At 42.7% G+C, this 20,477-nt stretch overlaps 4 protein-coding genes across 7 annotated transcripts; 2 read left to right on the plus strand and 2 right to left on the minus strand.

Moving 5' to 3' along the window:
* Window positions 1-88: 88 nt before the first annotated feature.
* On the minus strand, window positions 89-2,554 carry LOC116769108 (MOB kinase activator-like 1). Of its 2 annotated transcripts, none has more exons than XM_032660120.2 (4): window positions 2,397-2,554; window positions 1,880-2,046; window positions 869-1,096; window positions 89-791 (listed from the first exon to the last, which is right to left on the minus strand). In XM_032660120.2, the coding sequence occupies exons 1-4, from the start codon at window positions 2,408-2,410 to the stop codon at window positions 547-549; spliced, it is 654 nt and encodes a 217-aa protein (XP_032516011.1). In that variant the 5' UTR covers window positions 2,411-2,554; the 3' UTR covers window positions 89-546. The 2 variants fall into 2 exon arrangements, with proteins under 2 accessions (XP_032516011.1, XP_032516012.1); XM_032660121.2 differs by lacking the exon at window positions 2,397-2,554 and adding an exon at window positions 2,171-2,321.
* A 179-nt stretch (window positions 2,555-2,733) lies between these two features.
* On the plus strand, window positions 2,734-4,455 carry LOC116769216 (cytochrome c oxidase subunit NDUFA4). Its single transcript, XM_032660255.2, has 3 exons — window positions 2,734-2,896; window positions 3,129-3,275; window positions 4,327-4,455. The coding sequence occupies exons 1-3, from the start codon at window positions 2,855-2,857 to the stop codon at window positions 4,381-4,383; spliced, it is 246 nt and encodes an 81-aa protein (XP_032516146.1). The 5' UTR covers window positions 2,734-2,854; the 3' UTR covers window positions 4,384-4,455.
* A 3,205-nt stretch (window positions 4,456-7,660) lies between these two features.
* LOC116768933 (programmed cell death 6-interacting protein) lies at window positions 7,661-12,270 on the minus strand. Its single transcript, XM_032659844.2, has 13 exons — window positions 12,027-12,270; window positions 11,758-11,876; window positions 11,541-11,668; window positions 11,258-11,411; window positions 10,678-10,799; window positions 10,493-10,594; window positions 9,910-10,425; window positions 9,640-9,834; window positions 9,454-9,570; window positions 8,999-9,361; window positions 8,772-8,924; window positions 8,596-8,698; window positions 7,661-8,486 (listed from the first exon to the last, which is right to left on the minus strand). The coding sequence occupies exons 1-13, from the start codon at window positions 12,224-12,226 to the stop codon at window positions 8,284-8,286; spliced, it is 2,475 nt and encodes an 824-aa protein (XP_032515735.2). The 5' UTR covers window positions 12,227-12,270; the 3' UTR covers window positions 7,661-8,283.
* A 569-nt stretch (window positions 12,271-12,839) lies between these two features.
* Window positions 12,840-19,835, plus strand: LOC116769057 (serine/arginine repetitive matrix protein 1). 3 transcript variants are annotated; one of them, XM_061529385.1, is made up of 10 exons: window positions 12,840-12,968; window positions 15,519-15,623; window positions 16,198-16,317; window positions 16,410-16,842; window positions 17,005-17,167; window positions 17,237-17,304; window positions 17,362-17,512; window positions 17,757-17,831; window positions 17,987-18,045; window positions 18,117-19,835. In XM_061529385.1, the coding sequence occupies exons 1-10, from the start codon at window positions 12,937-12,939 to the stop codon at window positions 18,189-18,191; spliced, it is 1,281 nt and encodes a 426-aa protein (XP_061385369.1). In that variant the 5' UTR covers window positions 12,840-12,936; the 3' UTR covers window positions 18,192-19,835. The 3 variants fall into 3 exon arrangements, with proteins under 3 accessions (XP_061385369.1, XP_061385370.1, XP_061385371.1); XM_061529386.1 differs by having other exon boundaries at window positions 17,374-17,512; XM_061529387.1 differs by lacking the exon at window positions 15,519-15,623.
* The last annotated feature ends 642 nt before the right edge of the window (window positions 19,836-20,477 follow it).

Here is a 20,477-nt window from a genome sequence, read left to right on the forward strand (position 1 = left end):
CTCGCTCCTTTGAAAGATGCGAGCATCGATAGAGTAACGGGAACCCTTCCATATGGAATATTAATAAAGAGTTATGTAAACAGCGGAGTGTTTTATAATTCGTATAATTGTTTCACGGTCGGTACAAGTTATAAACACTGCGGTGGTCGGCCCCCGCGGCGGAGACCAGGAACCTTTGAAAGAAATGCGCGGAATATACCTCAAACAACTTAGGCGTTACGAGGAAATAGTGAAGAACGATGACGCTGCTGGTGACCGCCCGCCGCCACCACCCCGGAGCGGGGACGAGCGGCGAGGGCGGGCGGGGGAGGGGGTTTCGGCGCTTGCCTCCATATATCTACTTAGTTTTATTACCTTATTCGTATCAAATCTAAACACTTGTATAATATAACGTACGGGCCCGCCCCGGCCGGAGCCGCGCCGAGCCCGGACACTCTCCACTAACTCATATCACAAACATTAGTACATTAATAAAACGTCAAGTCACTCGGAGAAGTCGTCGTTCCCCGATGACACACCTCGGGGGTGGAGGGAGGCGGCCGAAGCTCATCGCGCCTCTTTGGCGGTGAGTTTGTCGATGAGCTCCTGCAGCGGGGCCAGCTCGCGGCGCTCGATGAGGTTGAACTCTTGCACGAAGAAGATGAAGTGCTTGAAGGACGTGTTGAGGTGCGCCTCCTCGCCCAGCTGCACCACCTCCGGGAAGTGCTGGTGGTAGATGTGGGCGTAGACGCGAAACAGACGCTTCAGGATCGTTTTTGCCATCGAGAGGAAGTTCTTGGGGAACGGCACTCCTGCAACCATACATTCTCTATAGAGGCGTCGGTTCGAAGCGACCGAATGTCTCGAGTGGGATGCCGCAGCGCGTTACCTATCTTGGAAGGGAACAGCGTCTCGTCGTCGAGCTGGTCCTGCGCCCACGTCATGAGGTAGTCTATGTACTTGGGCGCGGAACACTTGATGGGTTTCTTGACGGTGTGTCCGTCGGCCCAGTGGTACTCGTACTTGGGTCCCGCGGACATCACGGCGCATGACTCCTCCGTGCAGAACTCCGTGATGGTTCCATACAGCATGTTGATTTGGTTGAAGAAGTCTACGGCTGCAAATCATATTAAAACTATACAACTCATGTAAAGTATGACCTTTAAACATCTTTAAACACTCATATTAGTTCTAAAACACTTGGAAAGGTTCTTATCCTATATTTCCTTCTAACTTGAGACTCCGCTGCTAAAAAATGTTATGGACATTGACAATGAGTTACTGCATTTTATTTGATAAGCAAACATGTCTAAACTCTGCCGCAACCACAGTATTGCTGAACGTACCGTCGTGACCTGTCCACCAGATGAACCAGCTCTATATTTTTTGGTACAAAATCAGATAATAATTTTTTTATTCATAACCTAAGAAATACACACAGAGGATGTATTCATATATACATATGTGTTTGTGTTCTCATTCAGCAAATAAACTACGAGTGTATACAAATTGGTAGATAGCTATCTGATATGAGTCATGAAGATGTATTGTATGAACCTGATCACTATACTATAAGTATATGAAGCATGCAGTGACAACCAAATGAGTCACATTACAAGGAAATCATATTGAACAGGGCCTGCAAGCAGTATTTATTATATTATAGTGTTATTTAACCTTCTCACACTTGCATCCTCTTTCCTGTATTTCCTTTAAGGGCTTTGTTTATCACATTATATGTTACTCTTAACTATTTCTCCAGTTATTTACAAACTACTTTGAATTATCTAAACAAGTCAATAGATATTGACCATATGCAGTTTAAAAACCTGTAAGTCACCAAAACAATTTGTTGGGCAGACAGTTTTTTCTTATCTACGGTCCTACTTGTCCCACTTACTGTTAACTGCAACCCATTCATTGAGATCCTCTCCCTCAGGCAGCATGACAGCCAGTCGTAGGTTACCTGAACCCAGTGTGGCCGCCGCGTGACGCATCAGGTCATACTGATGAGTTCCCTCAGGTATATTTTTCTTTGGCTTGAAGGTTTTGTTCGATCGACTTCCACTACAAAAAATCACAAAGCAGTCTGATTTATATTTATTTGGAAGAAATAAGAAATGAAAAAACTGCTAAGAATGTCTTGAAACTATATAATGTAAATAGTTTGATAAACTCTGATATTATTTACCATTGTTTTGCAAAATACGTTTCACTTAGTCATAGTCCTAGTCATTCATTTCGGTAATACAATGATAATTTCGTAAAAAATATTTTCTGGACGATTTTTCCCTTTGCAAAGTAATTTAATAGAACTTCAAACAAATATCTTAACAGTAAAATCTAATATGTTGTGATATTATGTTTATTTATAAATAGCTCCAAAATATAAACATATTGAGATATCATTTACTCACAATAGAAAGCTCATTTTGTATTTTATTCGTATATTTTATTAAATATTTAGCTATCTTGCACTAAAATAGCACCAAATCATTAAAAATAGGTTATTTTTAATAACAATTTTTAATCAATGGATTAGCTTGTCAAATAATTACATTGAATGACAGTCAACATAGATAACATTAGTTTTTGTTTTGTGTCTCATAACATATGTTATTTAAAATTTATGCTATAATTAAATTGTAGTAATTTTACAAGTGTATATTTAAAAAATCTTTGAAGTAAATACACAAATTTAGATTGTAATGTGTACCGAGAGTGTTTCTTATTTTTATACAGCAACACTTTTTGCGCATAACGTCAATTTAATGTCGATCCTGCTTGAGTTTTGACAAATATTTTACTCAAATAGATATCACGTAAAAGACGAGTTTAGGGATTTTAAGTTTCACTTCGTGTTTAAAATAACAAAATGCAAGGTTTAAGCATTCAAAGCTTGAAAAAACATAAAGCTGTAAGTACAAGACAAAATCTTATCATTCGCAAATTCATTGCTTACATAACTAACCTAGAACTTCGTTTATAATTTTTATAATTGTCTATCGTATTATCAGATTAATGATTTACCTATAATATACCTGTATTTAAATATCGCCCTTTTGTTAAGATCCTAGTTGTTCGTGTCAATCAATTGTCTAACAATAATAAAGGTATCCCATAGATTTATTTCTATTTGTTATCTACAGCTGATTCCGTTGTACGTGTGCGTCGGGCTCGGCTGTGCAGGCTCGGTGTTTTACCTGGCGCGTCTGGCTCTGCGCTCGCCCGACGTCAGCTGGAACAAGAAGACCAACCCCGAGCCTTGGCAAGAGTACAGGAATAAACAATACAAGGTAAGGGAAATGAATTGATAAAGATTTTAAATTTTTATTACAAAATTGAATTGACATAAATTCAGGACTGAAATTAATGGACTACTGATAGTCAACAAGGTTTGACAAAATATAACATTGTAATAGGAGTTTATGTTTGTATTATTTATATTAAAAAAATCTCAAACAATCCACTTGGTCTGAAACCAGGTAAGCTAAGCTTGAGATCTTGTCCTGTTTTAAAACAGACAGTTGCAATGTCTATTGAAGTTAACTTGTAACTAAGTAAGAGTTTTATGTGTCTGTTCCTTTGATGGAAACACTGAGCATATGTTTGTAGTAATTGTGGTAAACTACATGTTAGTCGCTGTTACTTGACCTCACACAGTATGACCTTATATTTATTAAAAGACAATAATATCCTCATTTGACTCTCTGCATACAAAAATTGTAATTAAAAAAATAAAATGTTCAGATTATTATTTTCTATTGATCATGTTCATGGAACATTTAATCTTGTAATTATGAAAGTAAGTAGTTGTTGTGTAATATCAGAAATCATTCTCTTGTACTACACGAAGAATTCTCAGATAACTTATTATAAACATATAAAAGTAAGCATATTTTTGATGTTTGCTTGACGTCACATCAGACCCTTCAAACACATCACTAGACTCCACTATTAATTTGAGGCTTTCCAAGTGAGTGTACCAACACAAGAGATGTTGTCACAGTCAAAGAGTTATAGGTGCTCCACCAGACATGTTATATAATTTTTATTCTCTTGTCTATTTTTAAGTGTCTCCTCTAGTCTCCTACATTACCGCCTTGTATTATCACTGTTTGGAAGAATCTTTTGGTTGCCTTTTACTTTCGTCGGTTTTTGAACTGACAGTTTTTCTAAATTGTTTTAATCTAACCAAGATTCAACTAATGATTTCAAAAAGATCATATCTCGTGAATTTTTTCCTATCTTCAAGAATATTTAATTTTTGTGTATATTTTTATTCTCAGAGGTTGATTGATAGTATTGAAACAATTTTAAAGTAGTAATTTGTTTTGTTTCTTCCAGTTCTACTCACCAACCAGAGACTACTCCAAGGAGGAGTCTCCCGCTCCTAAGTACTGAACACTCGCTGCAAGTGTTTCCGACAGTTATGTATTAGAAATTTTAATTTAATAAATAGTGCTATGTAATACATCACTCGGCTTTTATTTTTAGGAGAGTCAGGAATCCCTGTAAGATCTTAGCATCCACAAGCGGGAAAGTAAAATAATTATTACTTGCCATGAACTATTGTTTAATCACCTAACATGGAATGATTGTCGTGAGACGGATTTGTCGAACTTAATATATGTCGGAGTAGGATTTGTTGTAGGGTTGTCAAGCCATGGTTTTTAAAAAGAGTGACGTCAGCATAACTGACGTCACCAATGCCTTTATTCTTGAATGTCGTCAGGATCTCAGACCCATGACGGTAACCTCGGAAACGGTTTGACGAACCCCCTTACTTCGAAGAGGTCCGATCCCTGTAACGGCTCGAGCGAGACTCTCTAATTTGTACTCTCGCCTCTATTTATAGCAACATTGTTGTGACTACACTTGCACAGGCGGCTCAATTCAATTTCAACTACCCTCAATAAGAATTGCGCCGATATATTTGATTTTTTTATAAAATTCTAAGCCACATAATAAAAAATATACAATGAATATGCTTCAATATTTTGTGATTACTGTCATAATTATAAATTTTAAACATAAAATACAGCGTTATCAGAATATTGTAGATGTGTGTGTGTGGTCGAGAAACCTTTTCTTATGTTTTTTATTCTGAGGCGAGGATTTACATGGGAGTAGGATGAATATATTTGACAGTTACCAAACTCACGAATATTTATAGGGAATATATTTTTTTAATTTTGTAAATGTGCTAATATTTTAAAAGTAGTACAGATACAAAAAAAATCAAAACAATATAAATCGGTTTAGCAATCCTAGAGTTTTAAGCAGTGTTACTTATACAATGTATTTTAAATTAGAAAAAAAATAGCAGCTGAATTGAAAATAACTTTTTGAACAAAGTAAAAACACCACTCCCTAATACATGAAAATAAAACATTCAGTAGATCTAGTTCGAGAAGCACGATTGTCGAGAACAGTTACAGGTCGCGGTCAATAAAGGGAAAGTCAGAAAATAAAAGTATTCATAAAACCAGACGTGTCATAGAAGAGTAGTATGTAACTTAGCCGAGATCGTGGTGCAGTTTTATACTTAGTAATTGTAGTTCTTGCTTTTTGAGACATCGATATAGATATAAGGATCCGTATTGCAGAAGTCACTCTCACAAAGTGGCGCCATCTGTGGCGCAGAAATTTGATTAATTTTTAATTCTATTTAACACCACGCGATCATAATGGCACTCTGAAGAGAAAAATGAAATGAGGAACTCAAATGTGTTGAAATGTTTACACTCACGATAAACACTCTCGACACTTTAAAATCTGAGTGGACCAAAAAGAAGGTGCGACAGCGAAACATTGAGAACTTTCCAGGAGAGAACTCGCGCCCGACGTTGGAGGTATGAACTCTATGAGATGAAACTTGTCAGCATCCAATGATTCACACAGTGGCGTGCATAGAGATTTGGGGTACGGTAAGCAAAATATGTTTGGAAAAAAAAATCAATTTTCATCATAATTTCCTCCTCTAAACCATTGATAATAATGAGATCTTTCGCAGGTATTCATTTAAATGAAACTAATATTTTTGGCTTACTACGCGTAATATATTATTTTAACGGGCAGACCTTATGTCTGCCGTTATCAGGGTTGCTGCAAAGTAACCGAAACGTCGGGAGTATGTAGTTTTTAAACATAATAAAATACGCGAAGTAAACCGAAAATATTAGTTCATTTAAACATTGATAACATTCGCGCATAAAGTGACAGCAGTCTGATCAGAACAAACATCTATATATTTTATGAATCTCTCGACTGCCTCTGAGCCACGAAAGTACCTTAAAACGATTACGATCTGTTCATCACCGCTTTTAAAAGTTATTTTAATCGGAATATCCAGCGGAGAGCCAAACATTCTTATAATTATTATTTGAAAACAACAAACAAGGAAACAAAATAACTTATTTGTGTGTACGCGACCTGCTAGCTCATTAAAACTATCATAACACTTTTTATTAAAACGAATAACATTACCTTTCTTTTAGTTCACTCTCAACTGGTCACACACCTTCCCTTTGTAATTATCTTTATTTTATTATCAAACGACAATATTGAAAATCTACTCGTAATTTATTTCGATAAACACACATCACTAGCACTGAGCTCACAGCTATAATTTTCCATCATTCGTTAATAAATTCATTCAGTTTACTAGTTAACTAATTAAAACTTATTCACTTGCGCTTAGAAAGACAAATGACAATATTCAATAATAAAATGGCGAAAAAAATATCTGAACAGTTTAGCGACCAATCAGAGAGTCCCGTCTCATTTAACAATTAACGGACTTTTTACGACATTTTAAAAGATAAAAAGGATACAGTGCTCCTCGAATAGAACACATTCATAGGTTTTTGCACTCAACTCACATGCAAACATTTTCTCATACCACACGAGATTTGTAGATCGTCCTTGAGATTCTTTGTATGGAAAATAAGCACCGAGTAGTTGTGTCTACCGCCGCTCTGGCTGCATAGCGGCGCTAGCAGTTAGCAGCGACCGATCGAGAATGTTTCGCTTTCTGTTTATAGATGGCACTTATAACAAATCCTGAATCAAATGTCTGTAAACATTTGTATTTCGTAATGTGTGATTAAAAGTATGTAAGAATTAAACAATATAGGTTTAGGTGTTATATGGGTAGGGTATGCAGTGCTTATATGCATCTATGGTGTGCACGCCAGTGGATTCACATGCAGCGCGCCTCACGTATGGTTTCTAAAACGATCAAGACGACGCGACTTTTGATCGCTACCCAAGAGTACCCTACATTCCACCTGCAAATGCTTAGCAATTCCAACTGTCTCCAAGCAGACGTAGCAAGTTTTTCCGGTAACTTTACGCTATCTTGCTGAATTACTCTGATCTGGGAGAGTCGTCTGGAACGCAGGGAGATATAATTTTAGCAATGCAACATTTCATTGTATTTGTCGAAGTTAAATAAGGACCAGTGCGCTTAACCCAAATTGACATCCTCACACTACACACGAAGCGTCTCCAGTTCCTCATTCAATGACCTCGGTACGTTAAAGCTATAATGTGAGTGACCTGTAGGAGTCGGCACAAGAAGTACTTACAAGAGTTCACATGAATGAACCCATCAGTCACAGGACTACATTCCTGTGCATTCCACTGTAAGGAACTACAACTAAATAAAACCACGCCATAGATTAAAAAAATATTTTATCTAATAATATATTAAAGATAACATAAAATGATAAAACGAATAAACTTTGGAGATAATTACGCTTTTTCAATAATAATGAACCACAAGTTCGTGTTAGAACTGGTGTGTAAGCCGCCAGCGCGCGGCTGCGAGCTGTTCGTTGATACAAATGTAATATTTTTATCGCACCATTATAATAATATCTATTTTAGTACAATAGCATGTGATCTATGAGGGGGTTAGCTTACATATCAACAATATACCTTGAAACCTTAAACTTCTCGTCATATCAACACTTACAAATGCAGATAAATTCAATCGAACCGTTCGCAACAAATCGATTTGTTTAAAGCATTTGGACATTCTTTACAAGTTTACACTCCGCATCCGTCATAAAATATATATTAACTATACATATTACATGAGCGGCCGCGAGCGCAGAGTCCGGCACACCGGCCGCGGCGCGCGCGGTCGCCACTAACAACCATAACATGCGAAGGGAATATTCAAAGACGATCAAACAGCAGGTCGACCGAGCAGCACCCGACTCTATGAACTAAGCCGGACCGTGTCAAATGATTACGAGCGAGTGCTGGAGAAAAGAAAGCGGCCCAGCGGCGCCACTACTGCTGCTGGTAGGGGTTGTACCCGGCGGGCGGCGGCGGGGGGTAGGCGGCCGCCGGAGGGGGGTACTGGTAGGGCTGGTACGATGGCGCGGCGCCGCGGTGGTGCGGGTACGGCAGCGTCGCGTACGGGTTGTACATGGCCGGCATCGGGGCGTACACCGGATACGGAGACGGCGCCGCACCGTACGGCAGCGGCATGCCTGTCGACAGGGATGGACGGGGTCAGTCGCGTGGACGACATGCGGCTCTCACACGAGAACGATAATGAGCAAGATAATGGATCGCCTGTCGTGGGCGAGTCTGACCGACCTTGAGGTTGCTGCGGGTAGGGCAGCGATGGCGCGGACACGGCGGGCGTGGCGGCGGGCGGGGGAGGTCGGGGAGGCGCCTCACGCTTGGACACTACGGCCGGCTGGAAGCGAGCGGGGATTGAATACTCGACGTACAGAAATGTACAAACCTAGGGTCCGGGGCCGGCCTCTCACCTCGTTGGCCTCCACGTGATGTTGCGGCGGGGCGGGGGCGGGTCGCGGGGACGAGCGAGACGCCTCCTGCGTGAGATCCTTCAGCAGCTCGTCCTTCTCCGTCTTGCGAGCGAAGCAGTAGTCCGACACCTTGTTCTGGAAGGCCACCAGCAGCTGCAGACCGAATGTGAAAATGAGTATAGCCACATCGACAAATTCGTATATGAGGGAAGAAGCGGTCGCTTCACCTGAGTGAGGTCGTTGTAGAACTTGACGCCCTCCTTGAGATTGTTGGTAAGGTCCTGGTAGGCGTCCCCGGCCGCGCTGAGTCTCGTGAGGGCCCTCTCCCTCCCCGAGGCTCCCCCGCGGGCCGCCATGAGGGCGTCGTGTGCCTCCCGGAGCCGCCCCGCGAGCTCCTCTTGCCGAGAGCGCGCGGCGGCGGCGCGACGCTGTAGCGGGGCGAGAGCGGCGCCCAGCGCGCCCGCCGACAGCCGCGCCTCGTCCACGGCACCGTCCGCGGCCAGCGCTGACATGAACTGTTCCCGGAGGTCCACCGTCGCACTCTTCAGCTCGGACTCGATGGCGTCGCGCTCCGCCTTCAGCTCCTCGACCTGCCCCGAGGAAGATCGGATAGAATTCCTGTCACTCGGTCCGTACAGGGTGGTGTCTAATGTTCTTTGCTACGTCAAACTAGTTTCCTCACCGACTGCATGAGCGTCCTCAGAGTCCGCAGCGCGTCCGCGTCCGTGGCCACGGAGTCCGGCGCGTCGGGGACGTCCGCTCCTATCTCTCGGTCGCTGCGGCTCAGCATCTCGATACTCTGCGAATTAATTCCACTCGGTCAGCTCGCTCACCGACTGTATGATACATTCGAGTCTTCGAAACTGACCTCTTTGTGCTGATGGAATTTCTGCTGCACGATGCTATCGGCGCGGACGGCGTTGTCGATGATCTGCGCGTATTTCGAAGCGTTGGCGCGGAACGCTTCCGTCAGCTTGTCCGACTCCGTCCGCGTCCACCTCGTCCCGAACTGCGTTCTCAAGGCCGCGTCCGCTTCCGCTTCCTCTCTCAGCATGCGCTCCGCCTGTGACGAGGATTCCGATTAGATCACAAATTTATAGAAGAGTCTGTGATATTCTGAGAGCGGACGAGGACTTACCTCCGTCAGTATCTCCCGGTTCCGCTGTAACAGCTCCGGTAATTCGGCCATAAGCCGCTCGAGGGCGGGGAGTCCGCCCGCGTCTCTGACGGCCGCCGCCTTGGCTCGGATGGAGTCGGGCAGTCCGCCGCCGCCACCCGCCGCCTCGATGCAGGCGGGCAGGTCCAAGGACGCCAGAATGCTGTTGAGCATCTGCGTGTCCTCCCGAAGAGCGTTGATCTCCGCCCCGACTTGGTCGGCGCGGCGTGCGTCCGTGGCCTGCAGCGCCTGATGCACGGCCAGAGGCACCAGCTTCTCGAACAGATCCTGTCGCCCGGGAGACCAGCGCTCCTGAGGCGGCAGGGCCGAGGCCACGGGAGCGCGCGACACCGGCTCCAGAGCGCGCGCCTCAGGCACCCGCTCGTGATAAATGAAGTCGTTGTCCCTCTCGGCGGCAGCCAACTGCCTCGCCGCCTTGACTCCCACCTCGGCCGCGGGGCTGCCCTCTCGCCCCGCCCTCAGCAGCTCCACCGCAACCTGCGACCGAGCCTCGTCAGTGTCGTCTATTAATACGTCGTACGAATCATGCCGACCGCTAACTGACCTTGAGCCGGGCGATCTCCTCCCCGAACGATTTGTTCGCGCGACAAACCTGCGCCTGATAGTAGTTCGCGAGACCGCGGAAGATCGATTGTTTACTCTGAGCCTGTAAAGATATGTCGAGACGCTTTATTATTACAGCGAGGCGAGCGCGGTGTGAACCGGAGTGCGGGTGAGCAGGTCACTGACCGTGAGGAGCCAGTCGCGGTCGAACCACTGCCTGGAGTCTCTCTGCAGGGCGCGCACTACGTCCGTGTACAGCTCCTCACACTGCGCACACACCTTCGCCACCATACTCTCCTTCATTTCGTCTATGAACAAGGATGTGTGAAACATAATATAATCAACTAGAGATTGTACACATAATCATTCAGAAATAGAAAAATATCTACATTACATCTCCAATAACTCTTCATACAGGTACTTCTATCACTTCCTTTTAAAACTATTTGCGATTTTCCTCTGGATTATTTGTTTGTAAATTGAGTTTCGTCAGAATACCAACATGAGAGAGTTGGATGATGACAACAACACAACACAACTAAATAACATTCTGTTATATCTGTTCCTTTGCCTATTTCATTTTCATTAAGAGTAAACTTTTATTAACATTTAGGAACTTCAAAGCATTCATAACTCTTGACATCTAGCAAGTATTGATCATTTTAAACCAGTGAAGCATGTGTGGTCGGGTTTACACAAATTTATTTCCAACTCAACATGTAAGAGTTCATGAGTCATGAGTACCTTTATACTTATTAATGATTACCTTTCATGCACTTGTATGCAATGACTTCCTGAGCCTGAGCCAGCATCACTTGTGAGAGAGTAGATAATGTATCAGGACTAAGGTCGGGCGTGGGCTCCTGATGTACTACCAGCATTATATTTGCCTTCAAGTAGGCAAAGATACCGGCAGATTGCTGTGACAATTACAAACAAAAGATATTTGAAATTATAAATAACCATACATCTGATGGAGAACATTAGTGCATACACAACATGTGTGAATCATTACAATACTGTTACTAACTATACTGATTCAAATTTACCTGCAACAACTTAGCAGCGAGTTTCAATGAATCCTCTGTATCAAGAGTCTGTTGTGCTGCCAAAGCACTTTGCATTGCTGCCATATTGAACATTATACACACTCGTTCATAAGCCAAGGAACTGATGGCTATAAAAACAAAATTATATTTTAATATAATTCTAAATCAACACACTCAGATTTACCATGGATTTAATAATGAGTAAAATAAGGCTTACTAAGACTCATCCTGCCACCAAAAATTGAACCTTTGTCAAAAGCATCTTTCCATTTGAAGGGGATCTGCACTTCTTGCGGCGGGATCTTCCGCTCCAGACACACAAGTTGATCATAGTAGCTGATAGTAAGACAATATTATGTCGGTATTATAGCAAAAACAACAAATTATCGTGGTTATTTATTGTCAAAGAAGTCAATTGATTATTTTAAAAACAAAATAACGTTAATAAAATAGTAATTCACTAAGTTAGCGTGACTCATACAATACCTGTAAATAACATCTAATGACGACTTTTCAAACACTTTCCATATAGCGTAACTTCTGAGTCGACTCAGCTCATTAATAGCGTCACTAAAATCTTCGTTGGTTTCTGCGGTGTTATATGTGGATTGAATTAAGTTTTTTAAAGGCTTCACTATATCTACATCAGATGATTTTTTCAACGGGACGACTATCAAATCGGCCATTTCTGCAAACGCCAAATGACTTATTTAGATACTTTGTTTGTGACTTTAGTGTCTTTGACATTGAGATTTTTTTTTATTTGTAAATGTTTTTACGGCTCTGGATACGAGTAATTGAGATTGAAAATTGCATCAAGTGTTACTACTTCACAAGTATTTTTTTTAATTGATACTATTATTTTAATATAAATCTGTAATTATTTTATTCCGATCCGGAGAACTCGTAAAAAGAGAAAATCCGTTAAATACAACACAACAACGAAAATGTTAATATAATATTAGAAAAAGTATCACTCTCGGTAGTCATGTTTATAGTAGTTTTAAAAAAAATCTGACGACTATTATTTTTATCATTATTAAATTTGTAATTTTTTTTATTAATTGAATTCGACATAATGCTAAGCTAAGTTTAATAATATTTTTATTTCAGTAATATCTCTAGCCACTATGACTCAATATGATTTCTCAGGCATTATTGGGATGCAATAAAATATATTTTTGTATTTGATTATTAGTCTAAAATATTTCTTCCGACCGCTATAAGAATTTTCATTTATTCAATATGCCTTGATTTTTTTGTTTTTATCTAATGTACCTATGTTCGAAATACGAATAGTGTTACTGTTACCACGGTAACACTAGTATTACGTTAAAAATACAAAAATAGATTAATCAATGTTTTTTTTCTAAATTCAGGTGTTGAATTATCCACGATGGTGGTTGGGATTAGTACTGTATCAAAGTTGTAAGTCATTTATAAGTTTATAAGGCAACGCAATTGTATTCTACTCTTTTGGTTTATTGTATGTATTTTGTTTATGTTATGAGACATAACTACTTTCTACATATTATGTATAAACGTAGGTAGACAGTAGTTTTGTTAATGTCCCTATAAGATTCTTACGAACAGTTTCGTAATAAATGTTTTTATAGTAATTAAATCCAAACAACCAATGAATCAAATGTACGACGAGCATGCGCGTAGCTTTGAGTGGTAAGTTTTCGTCCGCTAGAGGCTAGAAAAACGAGACTACCGGGCGAGGTTTCGATGCTAACCATCTAGATAGTCTTCACGTTTTAAAATTTACAAAAATCCGTACAAAAAGTAAGTAGACTGGGGTGTATAGAATTAACGCGTTGTTATCAGTAAAGTGATCAATCGGCACAAGTTTTTAAGGTTCATTAGAAATAGCACGTCGAGGTCGACACCACAAACTGTTGCTCTAGCCATCGATCGTCAGTGTGCTTGTGTTGTGTTGTGTTGTGTTTACTGATAGTGTACGGTTTAGTTTACGTGGCGATCAGATGAGCATCGATTCAAAGAGGGTGGTTAAAAATGTCCGTATATGACGTAGAGAAAAACAATAAAACAGTAGCCGCTTTGTATTTATCAGTCCCGAATGGAAATGAATTCTTAATGTAGAGTAGAAATAATATTGAAAACTATAACACTAGAATAAAAAAAAATCAACCAGTATTATAGATTTAAATATTTTTAACATTATAATAGATAGTTTCCATTTTAGAGATTTAAAAATATGACAACACATGTACATATAAACACATCGTCGCAGGTGACGCACTTTCTACTTAGACCAGAATGTGTGGAAGCTCGGACTCAATTGATTGACGTGAAGAACAAAAACATTAAGATTTACGTCCAGCGAAATAAAAATAAATAAATATGAATATAATATCACTATATATTGTTCCTAATTTGATTTTATAATGTACATAACATTATACGATACAGGATAATATATAAATGATGAATGAGAACAGGAAACGGTATTATGCTCGCAGAACGAGAGGCCTGGACGGCGGATTGAGTTCTTTATGATCGTACTCTGTTCAGTGACTCATAGTAACTGAGAGAACTAATTGTTAGAAGTCGATTATTCTTTGAGCTATCGTCAACTGAGCGACATAATGGGAAATAAAAAGTGAAATATGGCAAAATATCGAATTTCGAGGCCTTATAAAAAACCATACTGAATGAGATGTTTTGAGTTTACGTCTACTCTCGTCTCTCGTCCGGTATGTACAAGTGGCACAACTTATTCAAACAAGGAAGGGAATCACTTGAAAACGACCCAAACCCGGGCAGAAGTGTTGAGATGACCATGTCAGAACTTCTACAAAAGTTGAGAAAATTGTACTCCACAATGCTCGATTAAAAAGAAACTATCTCAGTTGGCTGAACCGATACAAAGATTTTTAAAATCGTATATGTTTGTCGGAGTAGGAAGCACTTTGTCATTTTTGAAAAGAGTGACGTTAGCATAACTGACGTCACCAATGACTTTATTCTTGAATGTCGTCAGAATCTCAGACCCATGACGGTAACCTCGGAGACGGTTTGACGAACCCCCTTGCTTCGAAGAGGTCCGATCCCTGCAAAGGCTCGAGTAAGACTCTCTCTAATCTGTACTCTCGCCTCTATTTATACCGACATTGTTGTGACTACACTTGCACAGGTGGCTCCGCAGGTGGTTATGCGGGGGACACCTGATAATTTCAACTACCCTCAATTATTAGTTATTCCAATAAAAATAATTGCGCCGATATCTATAATCGCCTTAGCCTGACTAAAGTCAATGCGAGATGAGTGGCGAGACTACTCACGCCGCCGCAAAAACGACACTGCAAATAATGTACACGAAACTTTAAATATTAAACCTATTAAAAGAAACTATTAAAGAGAAAAGACGAGGAATCCTGACAAGAGGCGTTGGCTTGACTGCATGCGTATGGGCTACGGTGTTTAGATTTACCCGCCCTACAGTTCAGTCCTGGCTCACAGTGTTGACTGCTTATTTTCAGAAATGAAATAAAGGTAAAAAGTGATACAAGTGACGAAAGTGAAAGAAGGGGTGAGAAATTTACCAAAGATGATGAAGTCAAGGATGCGGTTTGGACGGGTAACGAATAAAAAGATCAAAAAAAAATTATAAGATTATAAATAAATTAATTGAAAGATCGAAAAAATTTGTCTTGCAAGGGAATATATTAAACAGATTTTATTTTATTGCTCATTCCTCGAACAGGACAGTGCTCCCTCATACTTACCTTCCTTTGTCTGCTCTTGATGTTTGTGACGGTCGAATGATAATAAATATGTAAGAAAGACAGCTGTTGCTTGGTTACGTTGTATTTCAGAAGTATATAGTACGATACAAGCTACAACAGAATATATAGTAGATATGAGCTTTAGAATATATTATTCCGTTATTGTTATACTTAAGCTAAGATTGTGTTCGCCTGGCGTATAGTTAATATTCGTGTATTGTCTCAGGCCAGCCAGCCAGCGTGTGAGGCCCTCGGTAGTACCCAAACGAGAGTTGTCTGTTGGTAAATCCTTCGCCATAAGTTCCCTCCACATCCCCAACAGTGACTCGGCGTAAGATAATCATATACATTTATATTGACAGATTTTGGTTAGGTTTTGACCGAATTGTTGCTGAGGTCTTAGTTGTTAAATTAAGCGAAGGAACTTGATCATGGGGGAAAACAAGCGGCGAGGTTTTAGATACATTACAAAGACTTATAAATAGGAGCTTTGGCAATAACGATATTAGTAGGGATATTTAAATAGACTAAGGGTACCTTGGGCTCGAATGGAATAAGTAAAGATAATGTGGAGGAAGCCCAAAACAAAAGAATTGAACTGAGTTTGCTCTGACGGTCGAAGACTACACTTAGCTCGTCCCGGCGTTCGTCCCGACGTGAGCGGCCCACACTTAATGTCCAGGACTAGGTCTCAGTTCACGAGTTGTAGTCAACAAATGTGTATTGTGCTAGCCGGCTGGTAAAAAGTATTTTCTTATATTTGTCTAATTAGAAATTAAAAGAAAAATCTTTTTAACACAGAGCGATGTCTCAACCGGAGCAACTATTTTAATATTTTATCCATACAAAAATATGTCGATGAATATATACTAGAGACACTGACCTAGACATATGTATCTTAACAGTAAATACGAGAGTGGATCAGAAGCCGGAGACGTGATAGACCTCGGAGCGCCGCGCCGGGTCCGTCGCACGCCGGTGTCGTTGCCGCGCGCACCCCGTCTGTACACGCCCAACCCTCGGCTGTTCGTATTGAGTCATATCTCTTAAGAGTTTTCAGACATCACGGTGCGTCCGTGCGTGCTACTCGAATAATAAACAAACGACTCACCGGCAGTTACCCCGGACCCAAGGCGAAGGACGAACCGAAGAGACGGAGCGGTCGCAGTGAAGCGAGTCGTCCCAGGAGAAGGAAGCGCAAGTTCTGTCGTCCGGTACCGAACTCGCGGTTGTACCGGCCGGCGCCGCCCCGGGTCCGGCCTCCCCCGCCGCCCTCTCCTCGTCCCCGAGCCGCCTGGTCTCCCCCGACAGGACGCGTGTTGGAGAGCGCGTCGCGTGTGGCGCTGCGCGTGTTGCGAGCTCGGTCGCCGGTGCCGCCTCCACCTCCGCCGCCCGCCCCCGCCACCCCGTCGGCCGGCCGCCGCCTCGTGGTGACGCTGCCGGCGGCGGGCGACGCGCGCTCCGCCATGTCCGCCCCCAGACACTCCACCAGCCCGGAGTGCTCGGACGGGAACGACCCCTCCTCGGCGCCCAGCGAGTTCCTATCTGAGGTTTGACGAATTATGATTACTAGAGTAGAGAGACACTCGACACACGAGTCCGTTTAAAGTCGCACCCGATAAGTTTTAAGAGATATGCGAGAAAGCTGCGCTTCATACGAGTCGGGAAGGTGAGAGAGTGTGGATTTAATAGGTGGATGTGCATGTGGGCAGTTCCTCTCGGCGATCATGCGGCGGCAGTACGCGGAGGCGCTCGAGTACTGTCGGCTCATCTTGCAGTACGAACCCCACAACGCTACGGCGCGGGGCTTCTACCCGCTGCTGAGACACAAGCTTCGGATACAGTCTCCCCCTCCTCCGACGCGCACTTTTAAGGGTACACACTTGGTAGATTATTCACTGACTCGCGACGAACCGCCGCTAACACCGAAATATGTCATTGCAGACGAGACCAGTTCCAGCGAAGAGAACACTCCCAAGCACGGCCGCCTGTCAGACGAGCTATTGAAACAGGTACGACCGGGACGAGACTTCCCTCGCGAGGAGAAAAATATGATGAGGATGATGAAGTTTATGTTCCAGAGCGTGGAGACGGAATGTTCAGCCGAGTTGTCGGCGTCCGAGGGTCTGGGCTCGGGTTCGGGCGCCTGCTCCTCGCTCGAGCTGGACTCGTCCGAGCCCGCCTCGCCGCGCCGCACCGACACCACAGACCCCTCGGATAGTGACTATCACGCCACTCGCCTTCAACTCTCCCTCGACACATACACATACACCCTAGTCATTGCGACAAACTTTTCCTTTAAAAGAACTTTTAATATTTTAAATACGTCATTTCTGTCTCTCGCTTGCTCTTATTTATTTTCCATTTTTGAAAAATTGTTTCCTTTCTGATGACATTCTTTATAACGGTAACGTTTGATTGTTCTCATACAACAACCGAGCGTCACCCTGTTGACCGTCCGCAGGCTCCTCCTGGCACTGCGACAGCGGCGGCTCGCACTCGGAGCGCGACGACAACGGCAACCCCACACCGCGACACGGTCAGTGAGGGCTCCACACACACACGCGCACGCACACGGACACGGACACGCACACGCACACGCACACGCACACGCACACGCACACACACACACACACACATAGACACCGTTGTTGATAGTCGGATGTGTGTCAGTACTCATCGTGTCGCCCGCAGGTGCAGACGATGCGGCCGCAGCCGACGCGGACCTCCGGAACGACAACTCGCCTCTGCAGGTTCGTTATACTCTCCCCCCCCGACTTTCCCTCTCCCCTCGCCGGCCGACTGTATGCCGTGTGTTGTCCAGGGCGTCCAGGAACAGACGTCGTCCATGTCGTCGCTGCAGCGTCTCCGAGCACACTTCGCGTGCTCCATCAAGTGAAGGCGTCCGCGAGCTCACCCCCCACCTCCAAGGAGCGTGACGTCACCGCCCCACAGCAGTAGTTCCGTGTTGTATATTTAATGAATGTGAAGTTTGTATGTATCCTTGGTTTGTTGTGAACTGAGCGAGGGACTCTGTGAGAGACGTTATAATATTGTTCGTACGCCGCGTCGTGTGAAGTCCTCTGCGCCCCGCCTGTCCTCTGCGCGTCCTCTGTGTAGCGTCTCGCGGACCAGGCCGCATGTATCAGTCGCCCGTCGTCAGCCTGTCTTCGGAGACGGACGCTCGTTTACTGAATACGTTTATACTAGTATAGAGTTCATAGAACTGTCAGGCGTCAGCTGAGAGCTGAGAGCTGAGAGCTCAAAACTATAATGTTTGGATTACATCCAGACTACATGGTGTGATTAGTAGTTTTTTACTTTTTTCTAGATCATCTTTAAACGCTTAAAGCCTCCCTTTACATTTACTTGATAGTAAGGGTGTCCTAAGTCTATCGTGTTCGTGAGTGAGCTCCGACCAGTCCCGTCCGCATGAGCCGCGTGTGTTCCGCGGACTCATTGGCGGCTCACAGCTTGTCTCTCCGCCGGCCGTCCTCCGCCTCTCATTCCACGACTTAGCAAAATTCGTAAAAACTGCATCGCGTCAACTTTCATGAATAAAAGCTGTTACTTTCCGGCGTGGAGGGGGACGATGCCGACTCAATGCCGACTCGGAACAAGTCTACTGAACTTAAACGTTCATTTCAATTTATAACTCGATGTATACTAATATATATATATATATATATATATAGATGTGTGTCGTGAAGCACGCTTACCATTGTAGGAACACCTTAGCACGACACTTACAGACACTTACAGTTGAACGTATCGGGTGCGGTGTGTGAACCGAGCTGAGCGCAACGAGAAGACTGAATGTTATCGTTCCCTTGTAGTGTGACAGAACGCTACTCGCTCGCACGAGCAGGTCATGGATCAAGAAGAAGACTGCAAAGACTTGAAACCTATTCTTCTGTTACTGACATATCATACTCGCAGGTCCAACGTTCTTTGATTTACAGAACAAATATTACTAATACATTTTATCAAATAGTCAATATGAAACTTGGTAGAATGAAGGTAGCTAGTTGCGGGAGACGCGACGCGACTGATCAGTGATCGTTTTGTTTGATGTCGTTTTTAATAAAAATCTTTTGTGATGTGATCGTTGTCTTCGTATCGATCTCGTTTCGATTTTTTAACAGAAGCGTTTAGTGTTTGCATCCTCTTCGTGGCTCTGTCTAAATAAAATTAATAAAATATAATATCTCGATACTAGTTTTAAACACGAATTTACTGAAATCGCTATGTTTATGAAATAATAACTTGTAAACTATGTATATGAAAATCGTATTTATTACTAATGGCCTATACTATATACACTGTGGCACTTGTCACGACGTCGCCTAATAAAGTGTATTTGTTATTAAAAATATTATCCAGTTGTTTGCATTACAATCGGTGTATGGCCGTAGCTCTCGGGCCCACTAAACTTGGCAGCGACGACTCCCACTGTACGGGGAGTGGGATGTTACACTTTTTTAAAATTTTTTTTTATTTATGTAAGTAGATTGTTTGTTATAAATTTGATGTGGAAACATAATGTGAGTTTTATTTTCACTGACATGAGGATGACTGATTGACTGAAAAATGTTAACCTACTGTATTGAGTGGTAATATTCTGGCTTAGATCCTGTAGCAGCACACGCCGGCGTTAGTTATTAGGAGCTTGGTTCGTTGAAACAGAGAACTTCTTTTTTTTTGTAATGTGCACTGCTGTTAGCCGTGCGGCTTTGACAGAGTCACCAGGGAAGTAGGCCGGTGCTAGGACTAGCCCGTTATGAAAAGGCCTGAGGGCGAGGGCGCCTGCTGAAAGTGAGGTTGGAACTACGAACTGAAAACGTTGTGGAAGAAGAAAGGATAGCCAACGGCAGCGTCCCACGCTCTCTCGTAAGGGTCGTGAGGAAGGGGAGACCAGTTTTCGTTGTCGCCGGAGACATAAAGAAGCGTTGTTAAAGAAGACATAAACGTGACGGTTTGTCCTTTCAAACAGGAATGCTGTTACTGATGTTCTGTGCAAGATACCTCCACTGAAACTAATCGGAACATTCTTTAATGTAAACATTTTGTCGCTATTTTTGGTATAAATATTTGTATTTTTGTTTAGTTATTAAATTCATTCCAACATCAATGGGCTACTAGACTATCAATCCACTACGTGACCCCCGAATGTCCGGTTCTGTCA

Source organism: Danaus plexippus, chromosome 5 (genome assembly GCF_018135715.1).
Source record: "Danaus plexippus chromosome 5, MEX_DaPlex, whole genome shotgun sequence".
Classification (NCBI taxonomy): domain Eukaryota; kingdom Metazoa; phylum Arthropoda; class Insecta; order Lepidoptera; family Nymphalidae; genus Danaus; species Danaus plexippus.

Excerpts from the sequence above, each read along its gene's own strand:
- LOC116769108 (XM_032660120.2), bottom strand. Across the intron at positions 1,097-1,879 it reads TGAATGGGTTGCAGTTAACA|CCGTAGACTTCTTCAACCAA; the intron begins GTAAGTGGGACA and ends TATGATTTGCAG. Across the intron at positions 792-868 it reads GCTGTTCCCTTCCAAGATAG|GAGTGCCGTTCCCCAAGAAC; the intron begins GTAACGCGCTGC and ends GTATGGTTGCAG.
- LOC116769216 (XM_032660255.2), top strand. The coding sequence starts at position 2,855 with ATGCAAGGTTTAAGCATTCAAAGCTTGAAAAAACATAAAGCT. Across the intron at positions 2,897-3,128 it reads GCTTGAAAAAACATAAAGCT|CTGATTCCGTTGTACGTGTG; the intron begins GTAAGTACAAGA and ends TGTTATCTACAG. Across the intron at positions 3,276-4,326 it reads ACAGGAATAAACAATACAAG|TTCTACTCACCAACCAGAGA; the intron begins GTAAGGGAAATG and ends TGTTTCTTCCAG.
- LOC116768933 (XM_032659844.2), bottom strand. The coding sequence starts at position 12,226 with ATGGCCGATTTGATAGTCGTCCCGTTGAAAAAATCATCTGATGTAGAT. Across the intron at positions 10,800-11,257 it reads TGCATACAAGTGCATGAAAG|ACGAAATGAAGGAGAGTATG; the intron begins GTAATCATTAAT and ends CCTTGTTCATAG. Across the intron at positions 9,835-9,909 it reads ACCGGGAGATACTGACGGAG|GCGGAGCGCATGCTGAGAGA; the intron begins GTAAGTCCTCGT and ends TCCTCGTCACAG.
- LOC116769057 (XM_061529385.1), top strand. The coding sequence starts at position 12,937 with ATGGTGGTTGGGATTAGTACTGTATCAAAGTT. Across the intron at positions 16,843-17,004 it reads CCAGCGAGTTCCTATCTGAG|TTCCTCTCGGCGATCATGCG; the intron begins GTTTGACGAATT and ends GCATGTGGGCAG. Across the intron at positions 17,305-17,361 it reads CAGACGAGCTATTGAAACAG|TTTATGTTCCAGAGCGTGGA; the intron begins GTACGACCGGGA and ends AGGATGATGAAG.